The sequence below is a fragment of the Amphiprion ocellaris genome, chromosome 17 (assembly GCF_022539595.1).
Source record: "Amphiprion ocellaris isolate individual 3 ecotype Okinawa chromosome 17, ASM2253959v1, whole genome shotgun sequence".
NCBI classification, from domain to species: domain Eukaryota; kingdom Metazoa; phylum Chordata; class Actinopteri; family Pomacentridae; genus Amphiprion; species Amphiprion ocellaris.
Window position 1 is genome coordinate 15,706,615 of NC_072782.1, and position 22,326 is coordinate 15,728,940.

Here is a 22,326-nt window from a genome sequence, read left to right on the forward strand (position 1 = left end):
GGTTGATTTTTAGCACCGACTTACACAGAACTTCCTGATGTATAATACAATGCAAAAATATCAGTTTCTGTTCTGGGTTTATTTCAGTCACTTTATCTTGCATCCGTTTCAAAAGTCCAACATTTTTCCCTGTCAAATTTGGACAGCCATCAGTTGTAACACCAAATTCTCCCATTTTAGTCCCAGCTTGTTCATGCGTGTATTTACCTCAGTGAACATCGTGGTTCCTTCATTGGCTGCACAGCTGCCAGCTCCTCCGTCATCTCAAAGGTTTTTGTTAGTCCACATACAAAGATGAATAACTGGGCTGTGTCACGGACATCACAGCTCTCGTCCAGAGCCAAGGAGAAAACGTCAAAATCGTCCACTTTGTTGTGCAGCTGAAGCTCCAGATTTTCGGCGATGCTCTCCACCCGCCTCGTTATGGTTCGCCTCCAAAGGGTCACATTAACGAACGCTCCTTTCTTCTCCGGGCATATAAACGCTACAGAGTCCACCAGACTTTCTTTTAGAAACTCTCCATCAGAGAATGGCTTACTGTTTTTGGCGACTTTGTAGGACATTAGAAAACTCGTCTTGGCTGCTGCATCCCTTGATGTGAGCTTTGGTAAAACAAAGTCATTGCTGCTTTAGAAGTTTAGCTAGCAAACCTTCAGATATCCTCCCCGCTCTGCATCAGTCAAATGTTTGTACTTCTCCGCATGTTTGGTCTCGTAATGTCGATTCAGATTATAATCCTTGAGCACCACGATCTGTTCTCCACAAACCAGCCCACAACTTTACCTCTGACTTCAGTGAAGAAATACTTGGAAGTCCGTGTCTTGTTAAAAACTCTGCATTCGGAATCAATATTTCTTTTTGTGCCGTTAGCTGACATCTTCCCGGGCTGAAGCTAACCAACAAACCAATCAGCGCATAAACCTTATGCTAAGTACGGAAAGCACGCGCGAAAAAACGTTAACTTAGCAGATCTTTCAAAATAAAAGCAGTGCGGGCGTATTGCTTGCATGTATTGTGATGATATATATTTGCATTGACTTTTAATATTTTCCAATGACCTCATACGGGCCAGTCAGGGTCGTCCGGCGGGCCGGATGGACCCGCGGGCCGTAGGATGTCCAGGTCTGGTGAATACACACTCACACATATGCATATGTAAACCCAAAATATACACGTGTTCACACACACACACACACACACACACACACACACACACACACACACACACACACACACACACACACACACACACACACACACACACATATAAAATGTGCTACTGCTCCACCAATAATTACCAACAAATTAGCAACTATTATATCAGAAGTAAACCAAACAAGGATGAGATTCGATTTAGCAGTGAATGAGCATCAAGGCTGCTTTATCCATAGGACCCGTCAATCATTCCAGACCAGACTGTCAGTTAAGTAGTCACGCCCTCTGATGTCACTAAAACTTTGAGCCTCAATATAAAATTGAATATTGATTTATTTTCAGGTCGGTCACCTGATCGTTGGGTTTGACCATGAAAACTAACAGGGAAAAAAAATCCTGAGCTGTAAAAAAGCACTCTCTGGTGTTTTAGTTTTTGCTGTGTAGTGTTAGGGTCTACATGGAGCCAGAGATTTTTGGAGCCAGCCACCGTTAGATGTCGTGGTACTGCAAGTTTTTGACACTTCTTTGCTTAATTTTTTGGGGCTGGTTGCTACGTCCGTTTTTGTCATACAGTCTATGGTACCACCACTGTCATCACCGCCACATGGACATAGTGTTAAGAGTGTCATTGGCCACAATTCCCAAATATAGGAGAAAAAACTATTTCTACCATGTGCATGGCCAGAACTCCCACCATCCATAATGCTCCTTCACACCTGTCAAAAAAAAAAAAAAAAAAAAAAAATCAGCTAAGTGTGACAAGCAGAAAGGTTTCCAGCAAGCAAGAATTGACACCAGTCAGGACCAGCAGACATCTTTATTGGCAGGAATTGACGTGACTTCAAGATGTTAACTACTATGGCTTTTTACATGATCAGAATGGTGAAGTGATGCAGCTGTTGTTAGATTAATCCAGGTTTTACCCTTAACTAATATACTATCACATCAGAAACTTTGAGTGCTTGCAAATTTGAGATGGTAATTGTCTTGATGAAACACAATCCTGGTGCCAGTGAAGTGAATCGTTTAGCTTATTTTCCCCAATGGCTTAAATTGAACCCTCATATAGATATCCATCCATGATCACGAGCAAAATCTAAATAATCAACTTGAAAATCATTTTGTATGAGGAAAGTCCATGATTTACCTGTCATAATTTAGAAATTTAGAAAAATACAATGAAGTCAGAAAAATATTCTACAAAAACTCTATTACTCTATATATTTTTCCGGTGTTGTGTTTCTTTGATGCAGAATTCAACTGTAACTTAGTTTCCTAATAACCTTGTAAATGTGTTTATTCCAGCAAGCTGTTATTACCAAAAGTACTGTAAGTGTTTCATATCAGTAAAGGCAGCGAGACAGAACAAGAAAACTCTTGTCCTCAAATTTTCCTCCTCCATTTCACCTCAGTAGCACTAACAAAAGGTACTATCTTGTAAACGTCGGTGACTCCTGGTGGCCTGGTGTGGTTTTGCCTGTGACTCTTCACCGTGGATGTCAGAATGAGTGTTTACCACCAGAAACACAAAACACTTCAATGCCTGCGTATCATAACCTTTGATAGTCAAATGTTGATTTTATTCTCTTACTACCCATCCTGATCTTACTGATCTGTAGGGATCAATATGTTCTCATGTGAATACTACAACTTTATCACTGGAAAGATTTTGAACCTCTGAAGCGCATAATTTTTGACTCTCCAATACTGACTGTGAATGTGGACACCTCAGTCAGCATTGAAGAGTTTTCCAACTGAGTCAGGATACAATTTGGTCTTCACCTGCACAACTCTGAAGTCTCACTGCTTTAGAAGCCCATTTTGCAACAACTCCTCCTTTCAAATGTAGTTTGCATGTCTGTGTGAATTTTAGACTGAGATCTGCTGCTTCTTCTAGTCACTTAACTTTATTCACATACAACTGAACAATGTCATCTGTAACCTTTTCAACTTCCAGAGAAGATTCGGTTTGATTCAGACTTTGACACGTTTCAAAAGACATTCTGTGGCTTCACTCAGCTATCCATGAAATTCAGATGTGTGCAACTTGTATCATGGCTAAATGCACCTTATTGGGTATTTTCAGATATCCTAAATGCCAATATTTCCCATGTCACTTTGGCAGATTTTTTGACATACACACGTATTTTCCCACCTAATTGCTGAGAACATCACGAGTCTCCTGCGGTGGAATTGAGATATTACTCTGCTTACTCTCTCGTTCGGTTTGAGAACCTCACAGTTACACCTTTGCTTTTTGCAGATGACGTGGTTCCTTCATCAGGCTGTGGCCTTAAAGACACACTGGGGTTTACAGCCGAGTGTGCAGCAGCAGGAATGAGAGTCAGCACCTCTAGGTCTGAGGCTGTGGGTCTCTGTTTGAAACTGGTGTATTGCTCCCTCTGGCGTGGGAGTGAATTACTCCCAGAAGAGATGGAAATGAGCTATCTTGAGATCTTGTTCATGGAAAATGGAACACGAGATGAGCGGATGGATCATTGAAGCGGCAATATGGACGTTCTATCAGACCACTGTGGTGCTGGAACAAAGAACAATTTACCAGTTGGTCTTGGTTTTTTGCAGTGGTTTTGTGGCTTTTTTAGTCTCATTTATGTTCATGAGTTCTGGGTAGTAACTAAAAAACGTGTGATCATGGTTCACGCTATGTCCTGCTTATCTCCATATAAGTGGAAGAAAGTAATGCCTACTCCTATTAAAATGCACACATTTATTGGGCAAAGTAAGAAAGGTACTTCATTTTACACGTAAAAAATTTGAAAAGTTATTGTTTGGCCCTAATTCTAGCCATCTGTGCCATTAACTTTTCACAGGCAGGCTGAACCACAGCATCAAATCAAAACTAGTGACGCTGTTTATTCCAAGCTCCAGAGGGCACATTAGAAAGGGCTGGGTCCTTACAAGATTAATCAGCAAGCCTTCTGACATGGATGTTACGATAACCAAAAGCTGCAACTATTGGGGGGTAGCTAATGTAAGTGATCACTTCTGTCGTTCTTTTAATAAAGGATTCGATAAGCGAGCTAACAGTGTCTGCCCTGACCCCTGATATCTTCCGTGTTTGTGATTTTCTCCCCTATACTTGCTGAATCTTATGTACCATGACCCCGGGTGTGCATTTTGTTCTATAAACAACTCGGACTTGTCTTTAGTTATCTAGATACCCATTCAGATTAATGCAATTTTATCACAATGTACTCAAAATGAATACTCTGAACCAACTTAAGTTTATTCATAGATAAGAAGTTCATTCAGGTTTAATCTTGTGTTGCGGATGTACATCTCCAGTCCAGTTTGAATACATTATCATTATCAGATCAACACCAGCGGAGACATTTCAGTGTTACGGTGTGTGTCCATTATTCCATCGTTACTGTGTATCAACTCTGTTTCATATACTAATTAATTCATACATAGAAAACAGCAATGTTCTACTAGTATTTACAGTTGTACAAAAACTATCACATCCCATCACAGTGTCTCTACTGGGGACAAACAAGGGTATTCTCTGAAACCCAAAATAATTCAATATGTTGGTTGCTATATTTTAAAAACTAATTATTTACATACATAACTTTACAAATAAAGTCATAGGCAGTGTCCTGAGAATATTGTGTGCAAACAGATGGATGTTCTTGTCAACAGAATGCATTGAAAAACAGAAACACGATGGGGCTTATAATAGACTGTAAGAGTTTTAAGCCTGCTTGATCTCCTGTTTCACATTGTGTATGTAACAGTTCACAGTTTTCTTGTTGTTCACAGCCAGTGAAGAGCAGAAATACATGAATAACCACAAGTCTCTAAAACATTTGGCAACGCTTCATAAGCAAAAAATCGTCCATGTTTATGTAATTATTCACTCATATTCTAGAGGAGGAGGTTGGATAATGTTTTCAGGAGTACTGAGTGTTAGAGATCTTCTTCCACAGTAATGTCTTTAGGTTGTTAAGGACTAGTGAGTGGTGGACTTCCATTTGACTTGCCAAACCGCTGAGTGTCACGCAGGTGCGTAGCTGCTTCTCCAGATCCCCACGGAGGTCCGAAGGTGCGCCAAAGAGCAGAAAATCCTGCAAGAGCACACACACTTTTGCCAGATTGGGCTGCACAACCTCAGTATTACACTGCTTCACCAGCCGGTCACATGTAGCCGTGCAGTCCCGGCCGTAAGTGCAGTCGGCGTTGGTCTCACACCGCCGTCCCTTCAGGAATCCTCGCACCACAGCCTCTGACGCCACGCTGCGCAGGTTGGCCATCTTGCAGTCGTACTTTGCATTGTAGCCCACGTGGTGAGGATTGGCATCGCATATTAGGAAACTCCCATAAGACCCGTGGAAAACCTCTTCCACGAACTCCAGCAGGCCGATGGTGATGCGAGCCCTGCGGGGCCAGGCTGGGGCCAGCCAGTGGTTCAGGCTGGAGCTCAGGGCCTCTGGGACGAGAGCCTGCAGGTAATGGGGCACCTCCAGCCTGTAGAGGGAGCTGTGGCCCACGCGTTCTGTCACGTACAAGTCTCCACAGAAGCCCAGCAGCTTTGGAGTGTGCTCCTTCTCCTGCAGCGCCACCATCAGGAGGAACTCGTTGATCTGGAGGAGAGCCCAGATAGACTTGGCCTCTGCAAGAGACACTTTGCCGTCCTGGTTGATGTCAGCAAGAGTAATGACCCTGTCCACCAAGGTGCTCAAGGATGGCTGTTCACCGAGGTTAGCCTGCAGGAGGGAGACATTTATGTTAAATCTTTGTAACCAAGCTCATTTTAATTAGACAGTTTCTGATTTCTATGGTGATAATTGTTCCAAACCTTGAGGAAACTGTGCAGCATCTCTTTAAATTCATCCATAGAGGTCCCACGAGTGGGTTTGTCAAATAAGCTCATCTCCTGCCGCAGTACAGAGTCTGGAGCTCCATCAATTTTCACTGGATCCTCAATGCTGCACTTGATCACAACAGGCCTCTCCTTCCACAGTCCAATGTACACCTGAAATATATAAATATGACAATAGCTTTAAAATGACAGAATATGTCTGCCATGACTAAGGGATACTTTTTAAATGTGTTGTTTAATGAAGTTAAGCTCAGAACTCTCTACGTGATTGTTTTCCACAACCATTTCAGTTGCAGTTGCACTACTGGAAGCTACTTCATCCTTTCTACTGATCCTGACAGTCATGTCTGAGACTAAAGACAGTTAAATTACATTTGTTTTTCCTTTACTACATTTGTTATTAATTATTTAGATGTTGCATGCACCCAAAATTTGTTTCATAGGGTAAAAAAAATTAACTCTATGTTGATAAGTCACTTCTTTTTGGACAATTTCTTTTATTTAACAGTGTAATGTTAAGATTAGGCTTTAGGGGTGCATGCTTAAAATTTCAAAATATAATACTTGTGCCATACTTGCTCAAAAAGCTTTTCATGTTCAGTTAGTGTATGAGGATATTTCAGTGTGAGAAGCACTAACATATGTTTGGAATTGTTCTCATCATTCAAACGTTGCCTTGTGTTCATGTGTTTATTTTACCTGGTGTGTAGAGGAGGTGGACATGCAGCGCTGCAGGGTCAGACTTCTCTGATCACACAATGCCTTGCAAGACGAGCCTGATATTATGCCCCTCCTGTAGTGATCACACTGCAAAAACAAACAAGAAATGTGCTGCATTAAGTGCAGGAAACAGGAAGATCCTCCAAGTGCTTCATCCTCTTGCAAAGCTAAATCCAATATTTATACATCGGGTATTTTAAGCTGTCTGTATATTTACACCTCCAAGGTCTGGTAACCTTCACCCGGGCCTTCGTAGAGATTGTTTGCTGAAAGGCAATAAGGAGACATTGTGCTCCAGCCTCTGCTCCTGCTTTCACTTCCTTGGGTGACTGGGGGCGACATGCATTTCTAACATCATGTTTTGTTCCAGATCTCCTATTCTGTGCTTAGCCTTCAGTATTTTAGCTTTAGTTTAGTTTTAGATTATGATCTTACACTGTCATTAACAATGCAGCATATCTTGATACTTTCAAAAGCATCGACAGAACAATATCATTTAAATCCACCGCAATCTGTTTTTCTTTATATATTTGCAATAATAATTATGTATTAGTGAGTGCTCAAAAGAAACATGTAATTCACACTGATGCGCTCAAGAGTGGACATCTGTAATAGCATCATATACCTCAAGGACTAATTACAAACAAAAATGGCAATGTATGTGCAAAAGAGGTCAAGTTCAAGTGAGGAGCTGTCCGGCCCACACTTATGATTGTAAAAGTTTTTGCAAAACCTCCATCGTGTCTGTGAGATAACACAGGCATCACCTCCTTCCTGAGTCACAACATGTAAATTCTAAACTGATCCGTCTGCTACTTGACTCCTTTCACTCAGGTGATTTTCGCTGATGTGGAGGAAACTCTTCCAGTTGGTGCTAGCAGCTGGTATGGAGAGGTTAGTATGGAGGTCATGTGACATGTCAGCCATCACACTGCCAGATGGGCAGAGAGTGCCGTAGAGACTAGCAGGTTTACTGAGTATTAGAATTACAATTAGAATAGCTTTATTGTCATCATACATGGGGGCATGACGACAATATAAATAGCTGCCACTGGACAGTACATTGATAACAAGCTAAATGAAACAACAACAATAACAGTATGAAATCTGCTTGGACATAACGTGAGTAACACACCAGCCAAAGTGATTTGCTGTCTGTGGTGCGATATACACTGATCAGCTCAACTGGATTAGGATTTGGGGAGTTTGGAGGCCAAGCCGATGCCGTGGGCTCTTTGTCGTGTTCCTGGAATTCTTATTATGGAGCAGAGCACATTCATTGTCCTGCTGAAGTGTGTCAAAGTAACACCCACAACCAAGGTTTTCTAGAAACCTTGCATTCTAATAATGTGATCAATGTCTTCACTTCACTGGCTGCACCTTGACCCCCTGAACCCCAAAACCTGGCAGTAGATATATAGATTCTTTAGTGTCATTGCATATTCTTATACAATTAAATTTCGTTTGATAGTTCTCCTTGTCACAGCAGCATATAAAATAATGTAAAACAGTGCAGGGTGTAAAGTGCAAGTTCATGGCTGTTCCAGCCCTGGGGAAAAAGTTGTTTAAGTCATTCTGTCCATGCCCTCATAACCCTGAGCCTGCCAGAGGGGAGAGTGTCAAAAAGACATTTGACATCCTCCCCTCTGGCAGGCTGAAGCCCAAAACGTGGCTGTAGGTTTGAAAGCAACACTATCTACAAATAATAGCCAAATTACAAATGTCAAAAGTTTGGACACACCTTCTCATTCAATGCTTTTTGTTTATTTGTATTATTTTCTACATTGTTTACAACATAATATGTATTCTTTTATAGTTTTGATGTCTTCAGTATTAATCTGCTATGTATAAAATAACTGAATCAAAACCATTGAATGAGAAGGTGTGTCCAAACTTTAGACTGGTAGTGTAGGTTATGTTATTTTAACAAGTGTTTCATTGGAAAACACAACCAAATCCAAGCTTAGAATACTAATGATAGTGATAGCTTTTTCTCATTGCCAAAAATAAATCATTTCTACTGATCAGGTTCAGTAAAAAAAATAAAATAAATAAAAAATCTGCATCTCTCAGTGCAACCCAGAAGCCGTGACTAACTCAGCTCAGACCAATAGACACGACAAAAATTCTGCAACTTTTGTGCTGCGTTAACACAAAGCAGATAGTATAAAAACAAATTAAAATGTATGTTGTAAAGTAACTACAATATGTAGTTTTTTTCCAGTGCTGGCAAGACCAGGGAGTACTTGGAAACATATTGTAGACCAAACTTTTTATTCTTATTATTTATAACATTTTGACTTTGTTCTCTTTCTTTGTTCTCTCTACTTCTGAGCCCACAGTCAGTAAAAATTGCAACAGGAACAAAAAATAAATTTAAAAAAACACCCAGAAACTGTTTGAAATCTAGAAGGTTAAACAGTTGAATATATTCAGTTCTGAATAATGAGTCATCAGGGTGCTGGCATTAAGAATGCTTTTTTTTTTTGAAGAACTGTACATGTTTAAGGAAGCAAGTTGTTCGTTGAGGGAAATGATACTTGTTTTTGCAGTGAGACAAAAAATGACTAATGCTACCCTCATGTCTGTATGGTAAACGTGAAGCACTCAGAGAGCTTAGCAGAGAGTACTGGGAGAAAAAGAGAAACTAGTTAGCCTGGCTCCGTCTAAAGGCAGCAAAACCTTTCTATCGTACATCTGAAGCGTACTCTTTTTGTAAAAGCAAACATAACGGTTAAATAAGAGGTTAGATGTGATGCTGTTTCTTGGCAAGGTGATAGTAGAGTGGCTCAGGTAGCAGGAGAGCACAGATATGGGAGTGTGTGTGACTGTAAATGGGTGAAAAAGAGGCAAAAATTGCTTTGTAAACCTCTGAGGTAAAAGCTGCTATTTAAGTGCTGTCAATTTACTATTGCCTAGAGTCTTGTCATCATCGTGATGTTGCCAAGCAACCAGCAGAGACTCCGGAAAGTCTCCTGATATTAACTTAAACGGATGCTGGCTGGAACTTCATAACTACCACAGACACGAGAGCTGTATCTGTTCTGCACAAGAAAATGACTTGGATGTAGCTTCACCAGTGCCTTCCCATAATCCCACTGTTCTCACTCATGTAGGTGGTTTGCTTGATTTGTCTTGGAAGCAGCATGAAACTGACTTGCGTTCAGTGTGCAGTTTGTCACTTGAAGCTACAAAAACGGCACAGATCATGACTCTGCCTTGATCCCTGCTGACACTCCCCCACACTGTGCCTCTCCTCGCAGCCACGTTCATAACATGTCACCAAAATACAAAGCAGCAAGGGGCAGACCAAAAATCTTTGTGCATACAGCAAGAATCGCACAAACACCAATCTGTCACGGCGTGATGTTGCAAAATGATTTACCAGTGTATGAAAGGCTTCGGTGTACATCCAAGCACATGCCGACACACATTGCTGTGCAGATCTGTTCGCTGTAACGACGTTGCATCATTGAACTTTCATTGTGCATTGATTAATAGCTGTCCTGTACCACAGTGTGTCATTAAATGTCAATGCCTGACCTCTTCTCCAATAGCCGATAGCTTTGGCAACACCTGGGCACAGCGGGAGAGTAACGGAGCTGCAGGGTTACCAATATATCTATATCCAGAGCTATAAGACGCAAGCCAACCCAAACAGCCTCAAACTGCCCCTCCTCTTCTTCTAAACAAAGTCCTCCTGCCAGTTTGTCCGGCAATATTTAAAATTAAATTTGATAGATTTCACGTTATTTAAGTGTCTAAGCATTTCACTGGAACAGTTGGAACATTGTTCTCTTATTCCATGGAGCCTCTGTTCTTGTGTTTCTGCCTCAGGACTGTGTGCAGCTCTGCGGCGGTTTCAGATCAACTCCCATCATAGTCAGAAATGGAAATCAGATGGTCTTTATAAATTATGGAACATACAACATATGGCACTAAATGTTCTTTTTACTTGTTCAAAAGAGATTCATTCCGTATTGATTTGTATGTCTTCATCTTTGCATTCATTCTTGTCCTGTTAAGTAGCACTTGAGTCTGGGATTGCAAATAGATGTACAATCAGACGAGACAACTAGACGCTGTGGTCAATTATTTGTTTTCTCTCTGCAACTCAACAACATTTGGCAAATATCATGGTGCTACCTGCTTCATGTGTGTTTGGGCCTCCACTATATTTACCCCTTAATGCACTTATTGATTGTTTATACAACTGAAAGACAATACTTACAATGATCATTTGGCAAACATGCCCTCGGCAGAGTTCGGAGTAAGAGGCGTACTGCATGTAAAGGATCCAGCTGGCGATGAGGATGCCCAGCCATGCCAGGAGGAGGTACTTCACCTTAATGGCTGGGAGACGACTCTGTGGGGGAAGAGAAAACACAAGAAGATGAAACTGGCACACAGCAGTGAATATATTGCTAACAACCAAGAAAGTTAGTGGTGGAAGAAGTACTTAGATTCTTGAAGTACCAACACAGTAATGTGAACATACTCAATTAAATGCAATTATGAAGTCGTCTCTGATGTAAAAAGGTCTCAAGTATCAAACTAACTGGACTGATATACATTATTAGATTGGAAACACCGTTTTGATCATTTTTGATAGTGTAGTTGTTGGTTTCTAATAATGTGGCCAAGCTGCCTCCTAAAAGTCACCTAATAAATAAATCTAAATGTGTGTGAGATGGTTTATAAAATAGCAAAGGAAGAAAAAACAAATCTGTGAGACACAAATGATTTTTTTTCTTTGCTTTTGTTGTGAAATATCAAATATTTCCATGCTATGGCCCTCAAACAATTATCAAACCTGCAAAAAATATAAATCCAGCAAGTGATCCATTATATTAAAAATAAGGGAATGTGGCATCTCTGCAGCAGAGTAAACATATGAAATAGCCAAGTAGACACTATATTGGAAATAATAATGAGCAGACAGAGAGTGAGGTCATGGACCAGAGATCACGAGTCAATAACGAGTCACTCATCTGCATACAGTTAATGAGGCCGTCTGTGGTGTTTGTGGAATGCTGTTTCACTCTTCCTGACGGGCTCGGTGACACTGGTGGACATTTTGGAAGACAGAATTGAATAATTTCGTGCACAACAAACGTGGGAGTTTAAGAGCTTAAGCACTAGCTGAAATGCCAGCAGCCAACAGCCGGTTCTCCACTTTCTCTTGTCATCTGTGGCATCGTGTCATTTGAATAAAGCTGACTTTTAATGCAGACTCACTCATGTCTTGGTTATGCTTTCTGGTCATAGTCACTTCTGACTAGGGTGTTGATTAACTCTGTATTTGAGAATGTGTCACCAGTTGAACAGTTAAAAAACATTTTGTGCAAGGTTGGGTAAATTTAATCCCACGCTAACCGTTACAACAGAGAAAAGAATTGGAACTTTTTTGTTAAGTCAGAAAAGAAAACCGTTTGCATGATGTTTCTTTTTTGTGAGGTAGTAGAAAAACAGCAACACTGACAGTCATGTCTGATACTAAACATAGTTAGAACATAGTTTTTTTTTTCTGAGACACTAAATTGATTGTTATGTTCATGGATAAGCCCAATAATTGTTTTTCTTTTGAAAAATAATGAGCAGAAAAAATGGGAAATTCTGTGTTCCAGACCACAGAAAAACCTATTAAATAAGCATTTTTCCATTCGGTATTTATAGTTTTGTTCAGTGCAAAGAAAATCATTATTGGGGAAATTTCTTTGGTAGAATTGTATATCTGAAATGTGACAAACCCTAACTGGACAACGATTGGATATATATATATATATATATATATATATATATATATATATATATATATATATATATATATATATATATATATATATATATATATATATATATGGAATAATCTATGCATTAACTATTAACTACATAGAAAAGATTTTTTCACAGTCTATGCTGTAAAAGAAATTCCATTAAAAATGCTGAAAATCAGACAGCAAGGATACATTAAAAATTGTTACATGTTAAAAATGAAATAGAATTATAATTAATGAAAAGTCAATAATTGTAAATATCTGTTGTATGTGGACATTCTATATTGTTTTGGCTTTGTGATTTTCACAAGATATCTGAATGTGTAAAATATAACTATTTTGCCGATTTAAATGCAGTAAAACAAATCACAGTTTGAGAGAGTACAGACATTTGATGCAGATGTCGGCATTATTTAGAATTTGAGGGGTTTTTTTACGGTTCATTTGTAAAATGATTTTCTGTGACTTCATTAGTTGTTGACTGTAATTTAACTAAACAGCGAAAATCTGTAAAATAACAGTACTAATGCACCTGTACTTGAGTAAATGCACTGAGTTACTTTCTGCACTGAGGCCTGAAGAACGAGTCACTTGACCTCAAGATGACAAGATAGTTGTGGCTCTGCGGCCACAATTTTCAGGAATCGCGACGTTTTGAGGAGTGGAATCGAGGCAGGAACGTCTCTGGCAAACTGACATGTTTAGAGAACGGGAGCAGACTGTGCACGTACCTGCAGGCCTTTGGACAGAGGGCAGAACAGCATCAAATGGACCAGTCTCCGCAGAGCCCTGGGCATCATGAGCGACTCTGTGTGGAGGCAGCGGAGCGAGAAAGCGGAGATCCCTGTCTGATCACATCCTCACAGCAGCCCACCGCCATGCGCCGCAGCCGACACCAGCATTACGCGCAGAAAAACGCATGTTTTGTGCAGCCTGTCCTTTTCTGAAACAACACCACAATCCGCGTCGTAGTGCAGGTTTTCAATACAAATCAGCCGCCGGATGGAAAAACATGATCAAGTGCACGTCCTTGAAATTGAGCGATTTCGGCTCCATATGGCCCAAATATAGAAAAAAAACCAACCTTCGCTCCAGCTCACAATCAAAGATCCTCCTGCATCACCAACAACTAATTCTTCTTCATTAACCCATTTCCATTATGAAAGCGGACATAACTGTGGCACAGAATAGAAGACAATCGAGCGATGTGAACACAACCTCCGTTTCCCAGCGACTCGCTGCTGGAGCTTCTTTAAAGGGACAGATCAGCTGCGAGATGGGGTTTTTTATACGCCGACGTAAAAGCAAAACAGTGCGCTTCCTGTCCTTCTGCATCAAGTGAGCCACAACCCCCCATGGATTCAGTCTGCGTTTATTCTTCCCCAGCCCTGCTAGAGGAAAATCCTCAGTGAGTCCAGATGAGGACGATCAGAAGGTAATATGAACTACACAGAGTTTCAAATTCATCTTCATCTGAGCTGCACAATCTGCTGGAGGGGCAGTCAAATGACCTCAATATATAGTTTTAAAAAAATCAATGCGTTTAAACTGTTTTTAACTGTAATTTTAGGAATATTTTACTGACTGCTATTGTACAGATTCCCCATTTTGTTAAACTCCAGATAATATCAAGCAAAATCACAGAAAATGGGTATTAATTACATTAAAAAAAAAAAAAGAACAGGCCAAAACTGTAAGAAAAAATGTCCAAAACAAAAATGTATTCTTTTATGAATGGTAATTTGTTCCTTTACAACAATTTGACTATATAATTACAATTTTTGTATATATTTAAATGAGCAAGAATAAATAAATAATGTTTTATATATTTGCTGTAATTTAAGAAAGGGTATATTAAGGATTGAATGCTGGTGAATAATTTTTGAAACTGTTTTCCCAGTTTTTGTTTCTAGGTTTGACCAACATATCCATCCATCCATTATCTACACACTGCTGGAGTCTATCCCAGCTGACTTTAGAAACACCCTGTCACCAGATAGTCACCAGACTATCACAGGGCTACATACAGAGATGAACAATCACACTCACATTCACACATACAGACAATTCAGAATCACTAATTAACCTGAGCATGTTTTTGGACTGTGAGATTAAGCCGGAGTACCTGGAGAAAACCCATATATGCACAAGGAGAACATGCAGACTCCATGCAGAAAGATCGCGAACCAGGAATCTTCTAGCTGCAAGGCAACAGTGCTAACCACTGAGCCACTGTGCAGCCCCTTGACCAATATACGAGCCAAATATTGCTGCTGATTATCAGTTTTTTAAACAAGGTGCACAATATTTACTTTCAACACTTTTTTAGGAAAAATCTGAACTAATTTCTGCAAGAAGAAAATAAGAAATGCAAAAATTATTTTAAGTATTTTATTAATTTAAAAAGTCGCACTTCATATGAGTAAGGAAGGTACCCAGGAGCCATCCTAGTCAGATGCCCAAACCACCTCAGCTGGCTCTTTTCAAAGCTCCCTCCCATCACCAATCTCTGTCCATCTCATGCTCTGTGTTCTCATCACTCGTGACCCCAACATAACTCTGTGGTCCCTCCTCACCCTGACTGCACCTTGAGATTCTGTCCTTGAATATGAGAAACCTTCCTTTCAAAGGTGGGAGTGTGAGCTGACCCAGGAGTAGACCCAGGAAAATGTTGCTGGGGAGAAGGACGTCTGGAGTGACCTGCTTAACCTGCTGCCACTATGAGCCAACTGTGGATAAACACAAGAAGATGGATGGATGAATAAGACAATTATTATAATAAATAGTATAAAGTACATCATACAGAAGTCAAAATATAACCCTGAATGAACATGCAACAGTTGTGTGACAGTGTATGCAGTTTTTTAGGTTTTATTTGTTTGTAAAAGTGAAAAGAAAATATTATTTAAAATTGAATAGATCAACAGACATTCACAACTTTTGTATTCCTTTTATATTCCGTGTACACTCAGTGATTTTACCCCTAAAACTCATCTCTGTGCATCAAAGTTCCATATTTAGAAGTTTTTTTTTAACATGAAAACAATCACTTTCTACTTTAAAATGCTTCTGATTTCATTATTTTCTTCCTCTAGAATGTGTAGCTCTGCCACGTCCCTGTCATTTAACCCTCCATACATATTTGAACTGGCAACAAATCCTGAGGAATAATACATATAAAGCCTGACCCTGCAAGTTGACAGGACAGGTTTATTACGTATGAAACCCTGTCTGAATCCTTGTTTTTAGGTTCATGGCAGTTTCAAGGTGGAAATGCTCAGCAATGACGTGGGAGGCCATTAATAACGAGACTACTGGTGTAATTAACTTTTATTTCAGTCAAGCAGATTGAACCTTTTGGGAGTTGTTTATGTTGCGCTGATCAATACATGGTTCAGGCTGCACACTGTGATCCGACTGTCACAAGCTCAGGCTCATTATTGAACAGCCACTCCTCGTTCATTTTGCAACACATCTGACCCAGGATTTAAACTGTCACTTCTATGTTTTTACAGGTTCATACCTCAGTAGTTCGTGCACTTTGTGTGACAGTCACACTTTTGATGATGTCTCATGTGGTAATGCTCCATCATGTTTTAAATCTATTACACAGTGACTATTGAACTGAAGCTTGTAATAATATTGTAAATAATTGTCAGAAAGATAACAATCAGATATTTTCCCTCAAATCGTTCAGTCATACCAGTCAATTTATTTGACAGCTAAAATAAATTTACTACCATATTTACTATCATACTATGAAGCATACTGTTCAGATCGCTTCACTAGCTTCCAGTTGCTGCCTGCAAAAAAATTCAAAACCCCAACATTTGCATTCAAAACTACAATGAAAACAGCTCCCTCCTACCTGAACTCTCTCATTCAGGTCTACACTCCCTCCTGCTCACTACGCTCGGCCAACAAAAGGCTCCTGAAGCAACCACCACCAGAGGGTCAGTCGATAGCTAGACTCTTCTCCTCTGTGGTTCCCCGGTGGTGGAACGAGTTAACAAATGCTGTTTGATCTGCAGAGTCTCTCAGTCTTAAAGAAAAGACCAAAAACCCAGCTCTTCGCTGAACACCTCTGCACCTGACAGAAAGCAAAAATAAACAAATTTGCTACATCCGCACTGCCTGTAGGCATCATGGTCCTGATATCACACCTGAATTTGTTTTATGGCACTTATCCAGGTTGATTTCTCCTGACTAGATCCTTGCTTGTGTTGTATCTCCTCTCAGATGTACGTCGCTATGGATAAAAGCTTCTGCTAAAGGGGCAGTGGTGGTGCAACGGTTAAGTTTTTGGACTACTGATCTAAAGGTCACAGGTTTAAACCCCAATGCGGCCGCTGTCGGGCCCTTGAGCAAGGCCCTTACCCCTTCCTGCTCCAGGGGTGCTGTACCATGGCTGACCCTGTGTTCTGACCCCAACCGGGATGTGCAAAAACTGCAAATTTGCCCTCGTGGGATTAATAAAGGATATTAAAATAAATGAAATTGTACAATACCATAGAACACATAGTATCTTCAGTACAGTAGGCCAAAAATAAAAGGATGTCCTGCGGCATCTGGTTGCGTTTTGCAGTATGAAAGCCAGCGTGTCTTCCTGGCCATTTCAACCCACAATCCTCTGTCACTTACATCACATCACAGTGTCTCATTTGAGTAACAAGCTTCAGCCTGTGAGAGCACACAGAAAGGTGATGTCACACAGCAGACTGCGATGAATATATGAGCAAGACGCTCAAAGCTTAAGGCACATTATCGTCCCCATTATATGCATGCTGCACACAACAGTAAGTACTCTGTAAGATCAGCAGTAGTACATATGGAAAGGAAACAGTAGGCGATTTGCAGTGCAGGGTAAATAACCACCAAGATGCATTGTGATCCCATCATTCAAACCACTTGTCAAGGTGGTCTGTGATGAATTTGACCACTCATCTTTTGTCACGTTACCACGATGTCCTGATGCATCCCTACAAAGGACATAAGGAAAATACGTCATCAATGTAGCATATGATGGTTTTTGTCTTGCTCTCTTTTGTAAGTCACAAATGACTCTGTCCTGCCCAACTCAACAGGTAAAATTGCCCACATATGTATATTTTGGATGTGTCTCGGGTGTCCACCTGTGTTTTAGATTACAAGAAAGCATTTTGAAACCAATCGTAAACACGGTCATACACACAATTACATTTAACCTTTTCTTTCTCAAACAAGTTTAAAGTGCTGTCTTCAGACATTCTGTAATAGTTTCAACACAGGTGAAGCACACATTTGTTCAGTGTTCAAATGCAAATCACTCCCATTCAAAACATGTCTCTGGTGTCTTCTTGACTTACCACAAAACTGATGTGGGATGATGTTTGAGCACAATAGGAAATACATCTGGAACGAGTTTGCTGAATTAGTTTTCGGTTTTAACAGTCATTAAATAGGTTGCCAGTGCTCATCAAAGCTGTGTCTTGATTGAAAAAAATCACTTCAAGCCCTGAATACTGTGATGACAACATACACCTTTTGTTTTCTGACGCATTAGGGCATAACACAATGCTGGACTGCAGCACCACAAAAGTACAAATTCTTACTTTTCCAAGCAACACTGCTGCTGCTCTACAGGTTATAATGACCCATGACAGGCGAACCCTGGACTTTTACATGATGAGGACCTTCATTATGAGGAAAGAATTGAGGCAAATGTTTGAAGCCTCCTTATAATGACAACCCCTCTAGTCTCATATCAAAAACAGATTTTGTCCTACTACCAGTTTTGCATCTCTTAATGTCTCGTATCTTCTTCACATTTTCATTTTTAGAATGCTCTAGGCAACTTACAAATTAGGACTCACTTGATGCAAATAGTTGCATTCAAGATTAATGGTGAATTATGCAGTCTGTGGTCATTTTGTTAAGACAATGTCATGCAATGTCCATGAGTAAGTCTACTTTACTGAATATTATGCTCAATAATGTGTAAATTTGTTTTTATGTATTCACAATGAGATCAGAGTTACTGGTGATGCTGTACTGCACTGCAGTACCTAGCCCAGCCTCTCTGTTTAATATAGACACCTTAAAATATTTCTCCAGTAATACACATATAATCGAATTTACCCATATCTAAGAAAATTAAACATTAAACTTCATGAAGGCAGAAAATAAAACGCATGTACTGATTTGCAACACTACATTCCCACTCACTGTCAGCAGAGTCTAAGTATCTGGCCCGGTTCCATACCCAAAGTCCACTAAACAGTGGAAATTGAGCTATCGTGAGCCCGTTACTTTCTGCCCACTTACTGCGCAAACAGAGACACTGGAGTCAGAGTTGCGTCTCAAGGGGCAACATTAATTCTAACATGTTCAGTTACACAGTTCAAAAAGCTTGAAACAAGACCAGTTACCGTTCTGCGAAAGTCACATGAGATCATCCGTCCTCCTTTGTAAAGCCGATGGGGTAAAGCAAAGCATCTTCCTGCTGCACGTTTACCTGCATGAACCAAAGCAGCACGTTAGAAGACGGTTATCAAATATTTCAATGCAGCGTTACAATCATTAAAATCATTCAAATATCACTGCTTGTTAGTCCATTAACATCTGGTATCAATGAGCTAAACACCACATTCGGAAATAAGAAATGAATTTGTTCTTATGAGTTTAGTGGAAGTGTTTCTGATGAGTTTTAATATGCATCTTCACTGACAAAACATTGTTATCACATTGGCTTTTTTGGAAATTATTCTATTAACCACTTTGCATATTAAAGTGATGGCAGTGTGGAGTCATTTAGAGGTCTTAGTGATGATCGGGAACATTTAATGTAGGCATGCAATGATAAATCTTTTAATTGAGCTACAAAAGTGAATCAGTTTTAGCAATGGATTAATTTAGGTACATATTTACGCAAAAATGCAAAGGCTTCAGTTCAGCCTTAATGACTTGGGGAAAATATCTAATCGTGATTTTTCTGACAGATGCTGGGATTAGTTTTGAAATCTAATTATTTTAAATCAAGCTTCACTTCAGTATTTACTGTGTAGAACAGAATTCAAATACGTAATGGTGCATTATCATGAGACACGATCGAAAATGCTACACAAAGTAAACAGCCTGAATTTTTAAAACCATTTAAAAGACAGTTTAAACCCAATGCACTGCAAACTGCACAACACGAAGCTATTAAATAACAACAATGTGTCACTGTGACACCGTTTGTATTGTAACCCATCCTATAAGCCAGACCTCTGTGCTGCCATTAGAGCCCAAGACGAGCCAGTGATCTTGTGTTGCAGTATGTTTCCTGTTACCCTAACCTGTAACTAATGCTAGCCAGAACTAAACCAGAATTAAACTCTCTTTTCTACAGTTTCCCTTTTGAGGAGGGCAAAATTTGAGGAATTTGAGAAGCGCTACATCGCATGGTGACTCAAAAGCAGGTAGCAAGGTAAAAGGAAGAAGAAATGGATTTTAAAAAAGAAGCCTGCATTTATACAAGGCAGAGAGATGGGCAGATGATATGGCTCTACATGTGCATTCCACAGATCTACTGACAGTAAGAGAAAATGTACAAAGTGCAAAGAAGGTTAGATCAGAATTTTGACTTACACTGCAATCACAACACAAGTCAAAATGTTAGTGGGGATGTTAATTTTTGCACTTAAAAATAAAATAAATAATGCATCCAGATAGTTCAACTGGTTGAGCGGGCGACCCATGAACAGGGGTTATAGTCCCCGATGCAGTGGCCTGGATTTGATTCCAGCTCACAGCGTTTTGCTGCAGGTCCCCCCCCCCATTCTTCTCCCGACTATACTGCTGTAATTTTTGCTGCAGTTTGTACAAAACAAGAGCCCTCTCTTACATCTGGAGAACATGATTTGCAGAGGAGTCATCTTTATAGCACCACAATACTGTATTTATTTATAATTGAAAACTTGTGGAGATTTTTAAAGTATATCGATTAATTGCTTGCCATATCCATAACCCCAAACCTGTCGTATTTTACTAAGCTTAACCTCACCTGAACTAATCCTAACTGGTTATTTCTACTATTACATTTCTACTAACATTGCAACAGTAGGAAATTAATTGTTCTATTGATTTTGATATTTCTGTTTACATTATCCCCACAAAAAGTTATCTGGGAACATATTTACATAAATTATCTCTTCAATAAACGTGCTACCTAGAACATACAGTAACACCCATTTGCACTGATACAGTCACATTTCTATATTTAGCTGCAGTGTGAGGCCTGCAAAAACTCGCACCCTGCCCCACCCATGCTTTCACACAAACAACAGCAAAAGTCTGCTAAAACCGAGCATTTCCATAGAAGTACACTTTCAACATGGCATAATGTCTACATATAACTCATGGCAAAGCTCTTAATCTTATCAGACACGAACCTAACAACAACCTGTTGAATGCCACGCAGTCTGTCAGCTGTTCTAAAGAAAATCTATGACTAAATAAGTGACCAAACACCTAATATACGTTGTTATCTGCAATTAAACCTCGATTTGGATTAATTTTATATGAAATATTGTAGACGTTTAACAGATAAGTGGACTTTCCAACAACTCGTGCTCACTTAAAGTCGTAGGAAACCTTTAAATAATGGAACAAATGAAAACAAATTCGTTTTTATTGAGTGTAGATGACATTACGTGATCAAATACGACGTAATATACTTCTGTATGTTTTTTAAAGCCACACACTGTCACTCACCATTTCGTCGCGGTAGCAGTTTCCCCTGCTGGTCAGCGAGGGACGATACTACAGGACCTGAAATACAACTACGGAGAACCGGAGCAGCCAAATCTCTTTCGCTTTTTAAAAAAAAAACAAAAATACAATTTAAAGAACGTATGTGTATTTTTTCTGCTCATGCAAGGAGTAAATTATTATCATTATTGTTATTATTATATAAAGAAAAGGAGAGCATTTCATAATTCAAAATAAAATATCAGTCTTGAAGAAATTTGTTAAATATTTAGTTTTAGTTTTTCCTGTACATTTTTTAAGGTGGCTTAAAGTGTGACATTTATGCGCGTATTAAAAATATTCAAAATCTGGGAAATATGAAGTCCATTCACATTTTTTGGTTTGTTTTAGGCATTTAAATAGTTACAAGCAGTGGGTGAAGATGTATTCACATGCTTAAGTACTTCCTTAAAGTAAAATGATTAATACTTCATTGTAAACAGCGCCACTACTACTAAGTCCTGAAAAACTATACTTACGAATCCACAAAATGTAAATAAAAATATGAATAATTAAAAGTACTCATTGTGCAGTTAAATATTCCCTCCTGCATTGTCTATGCTTAATTTTATTGCTGCAGATGTTTAAGGCTGAGTCTACTTTACCTACTTTATATATTGCAGACTATATTACAGCAGTATGTGATATTCTATAAAAAGTCACTTTTCATTAGCCTCACCCTTGACAAACAGCTGTTTTCAGCTTTGTGACAGTGCATTTCACAGCTAATTTAAGGGTAAAACAGTTAATTTAATCTGAGAAGTAGAAGAATTGTCTATATCCATAATTAAACACTTAAACCTCCAGTGTTTGATAAAAACTAAAATCATAACATCTGGAAATATGCTGTTTTTACTGGGAGAAAACATGAAAAATTGTAACCTGAAGAGTAAGCAACGCTGTCAGGCAAATTTAGTGGAGTGAAAATAACAGTATTTGCCTCTGAGGTTCAGTCGAGTAGAAGGAAGAAGCATAAAAAGGAAGTATCTATTTAAGTACGAGTACCTCAAATTTGTACATCAGTACAGCACTTGAACAAATGTACTTGTACACATTCCACCA

General features: G+C 39.4%; 1 protein-coding gene across 5 annotated transcripts; it reads right to left on the reverse strand.

Moving 5' to 3' along the window:
• Positions 1-4,381: 4,381 nt before the first annotated feature.
• Positions 4,382-21,309, reverse strand: dipk1b (divergent protein kinase domain 1B). Of its 5 annotated transcripts, XM_055004026.1 has the most exons (9): positions 21,229-21,309; positions 18,903-18,988; positions 17,841-17,886; positions 17,004-17,175; positions 13,227-15,224; positions 10,950-11,084; positions 6,698-6,805; positions 5,975-6,151; positions 4,382-5,882 (listed from the first exon to the last, which is right to left on the reverse strand). In XM_055004026.1, exons 5-9 carry the CDS (start codon positions 13,293-13,295, stop codon positions 5,070-5,072), a joined length of 1,302 nt encoding a protein of 433 aa, XP_054860001.1. In that variant the 5' UTR covers positions 13,296-15,224; positions 17,004-17,175; positions 17,841-17,886; positions 18,903-18,988; positions 21,229-21,309; the 3' UTR covers positions 4,382-5,069. The 5 variants fall into 5 exon arrangements, with proteins under 5 accessions (XP_054860001.1, XP_023142676.1, XP_054860000.1 ...); XM_023286908.3 differs by lacking the exons at positions 17,004-17,175; positions 17,841-17,886 and having other exon boundaries at positions 13,227-13,438; positions 13,580-15,224; XM_055004025.1 differs by lacking the exon at positions 17,841-17,886.
• Positions 21,310-22,326: the final 1,017 nt, after the last annotated feature.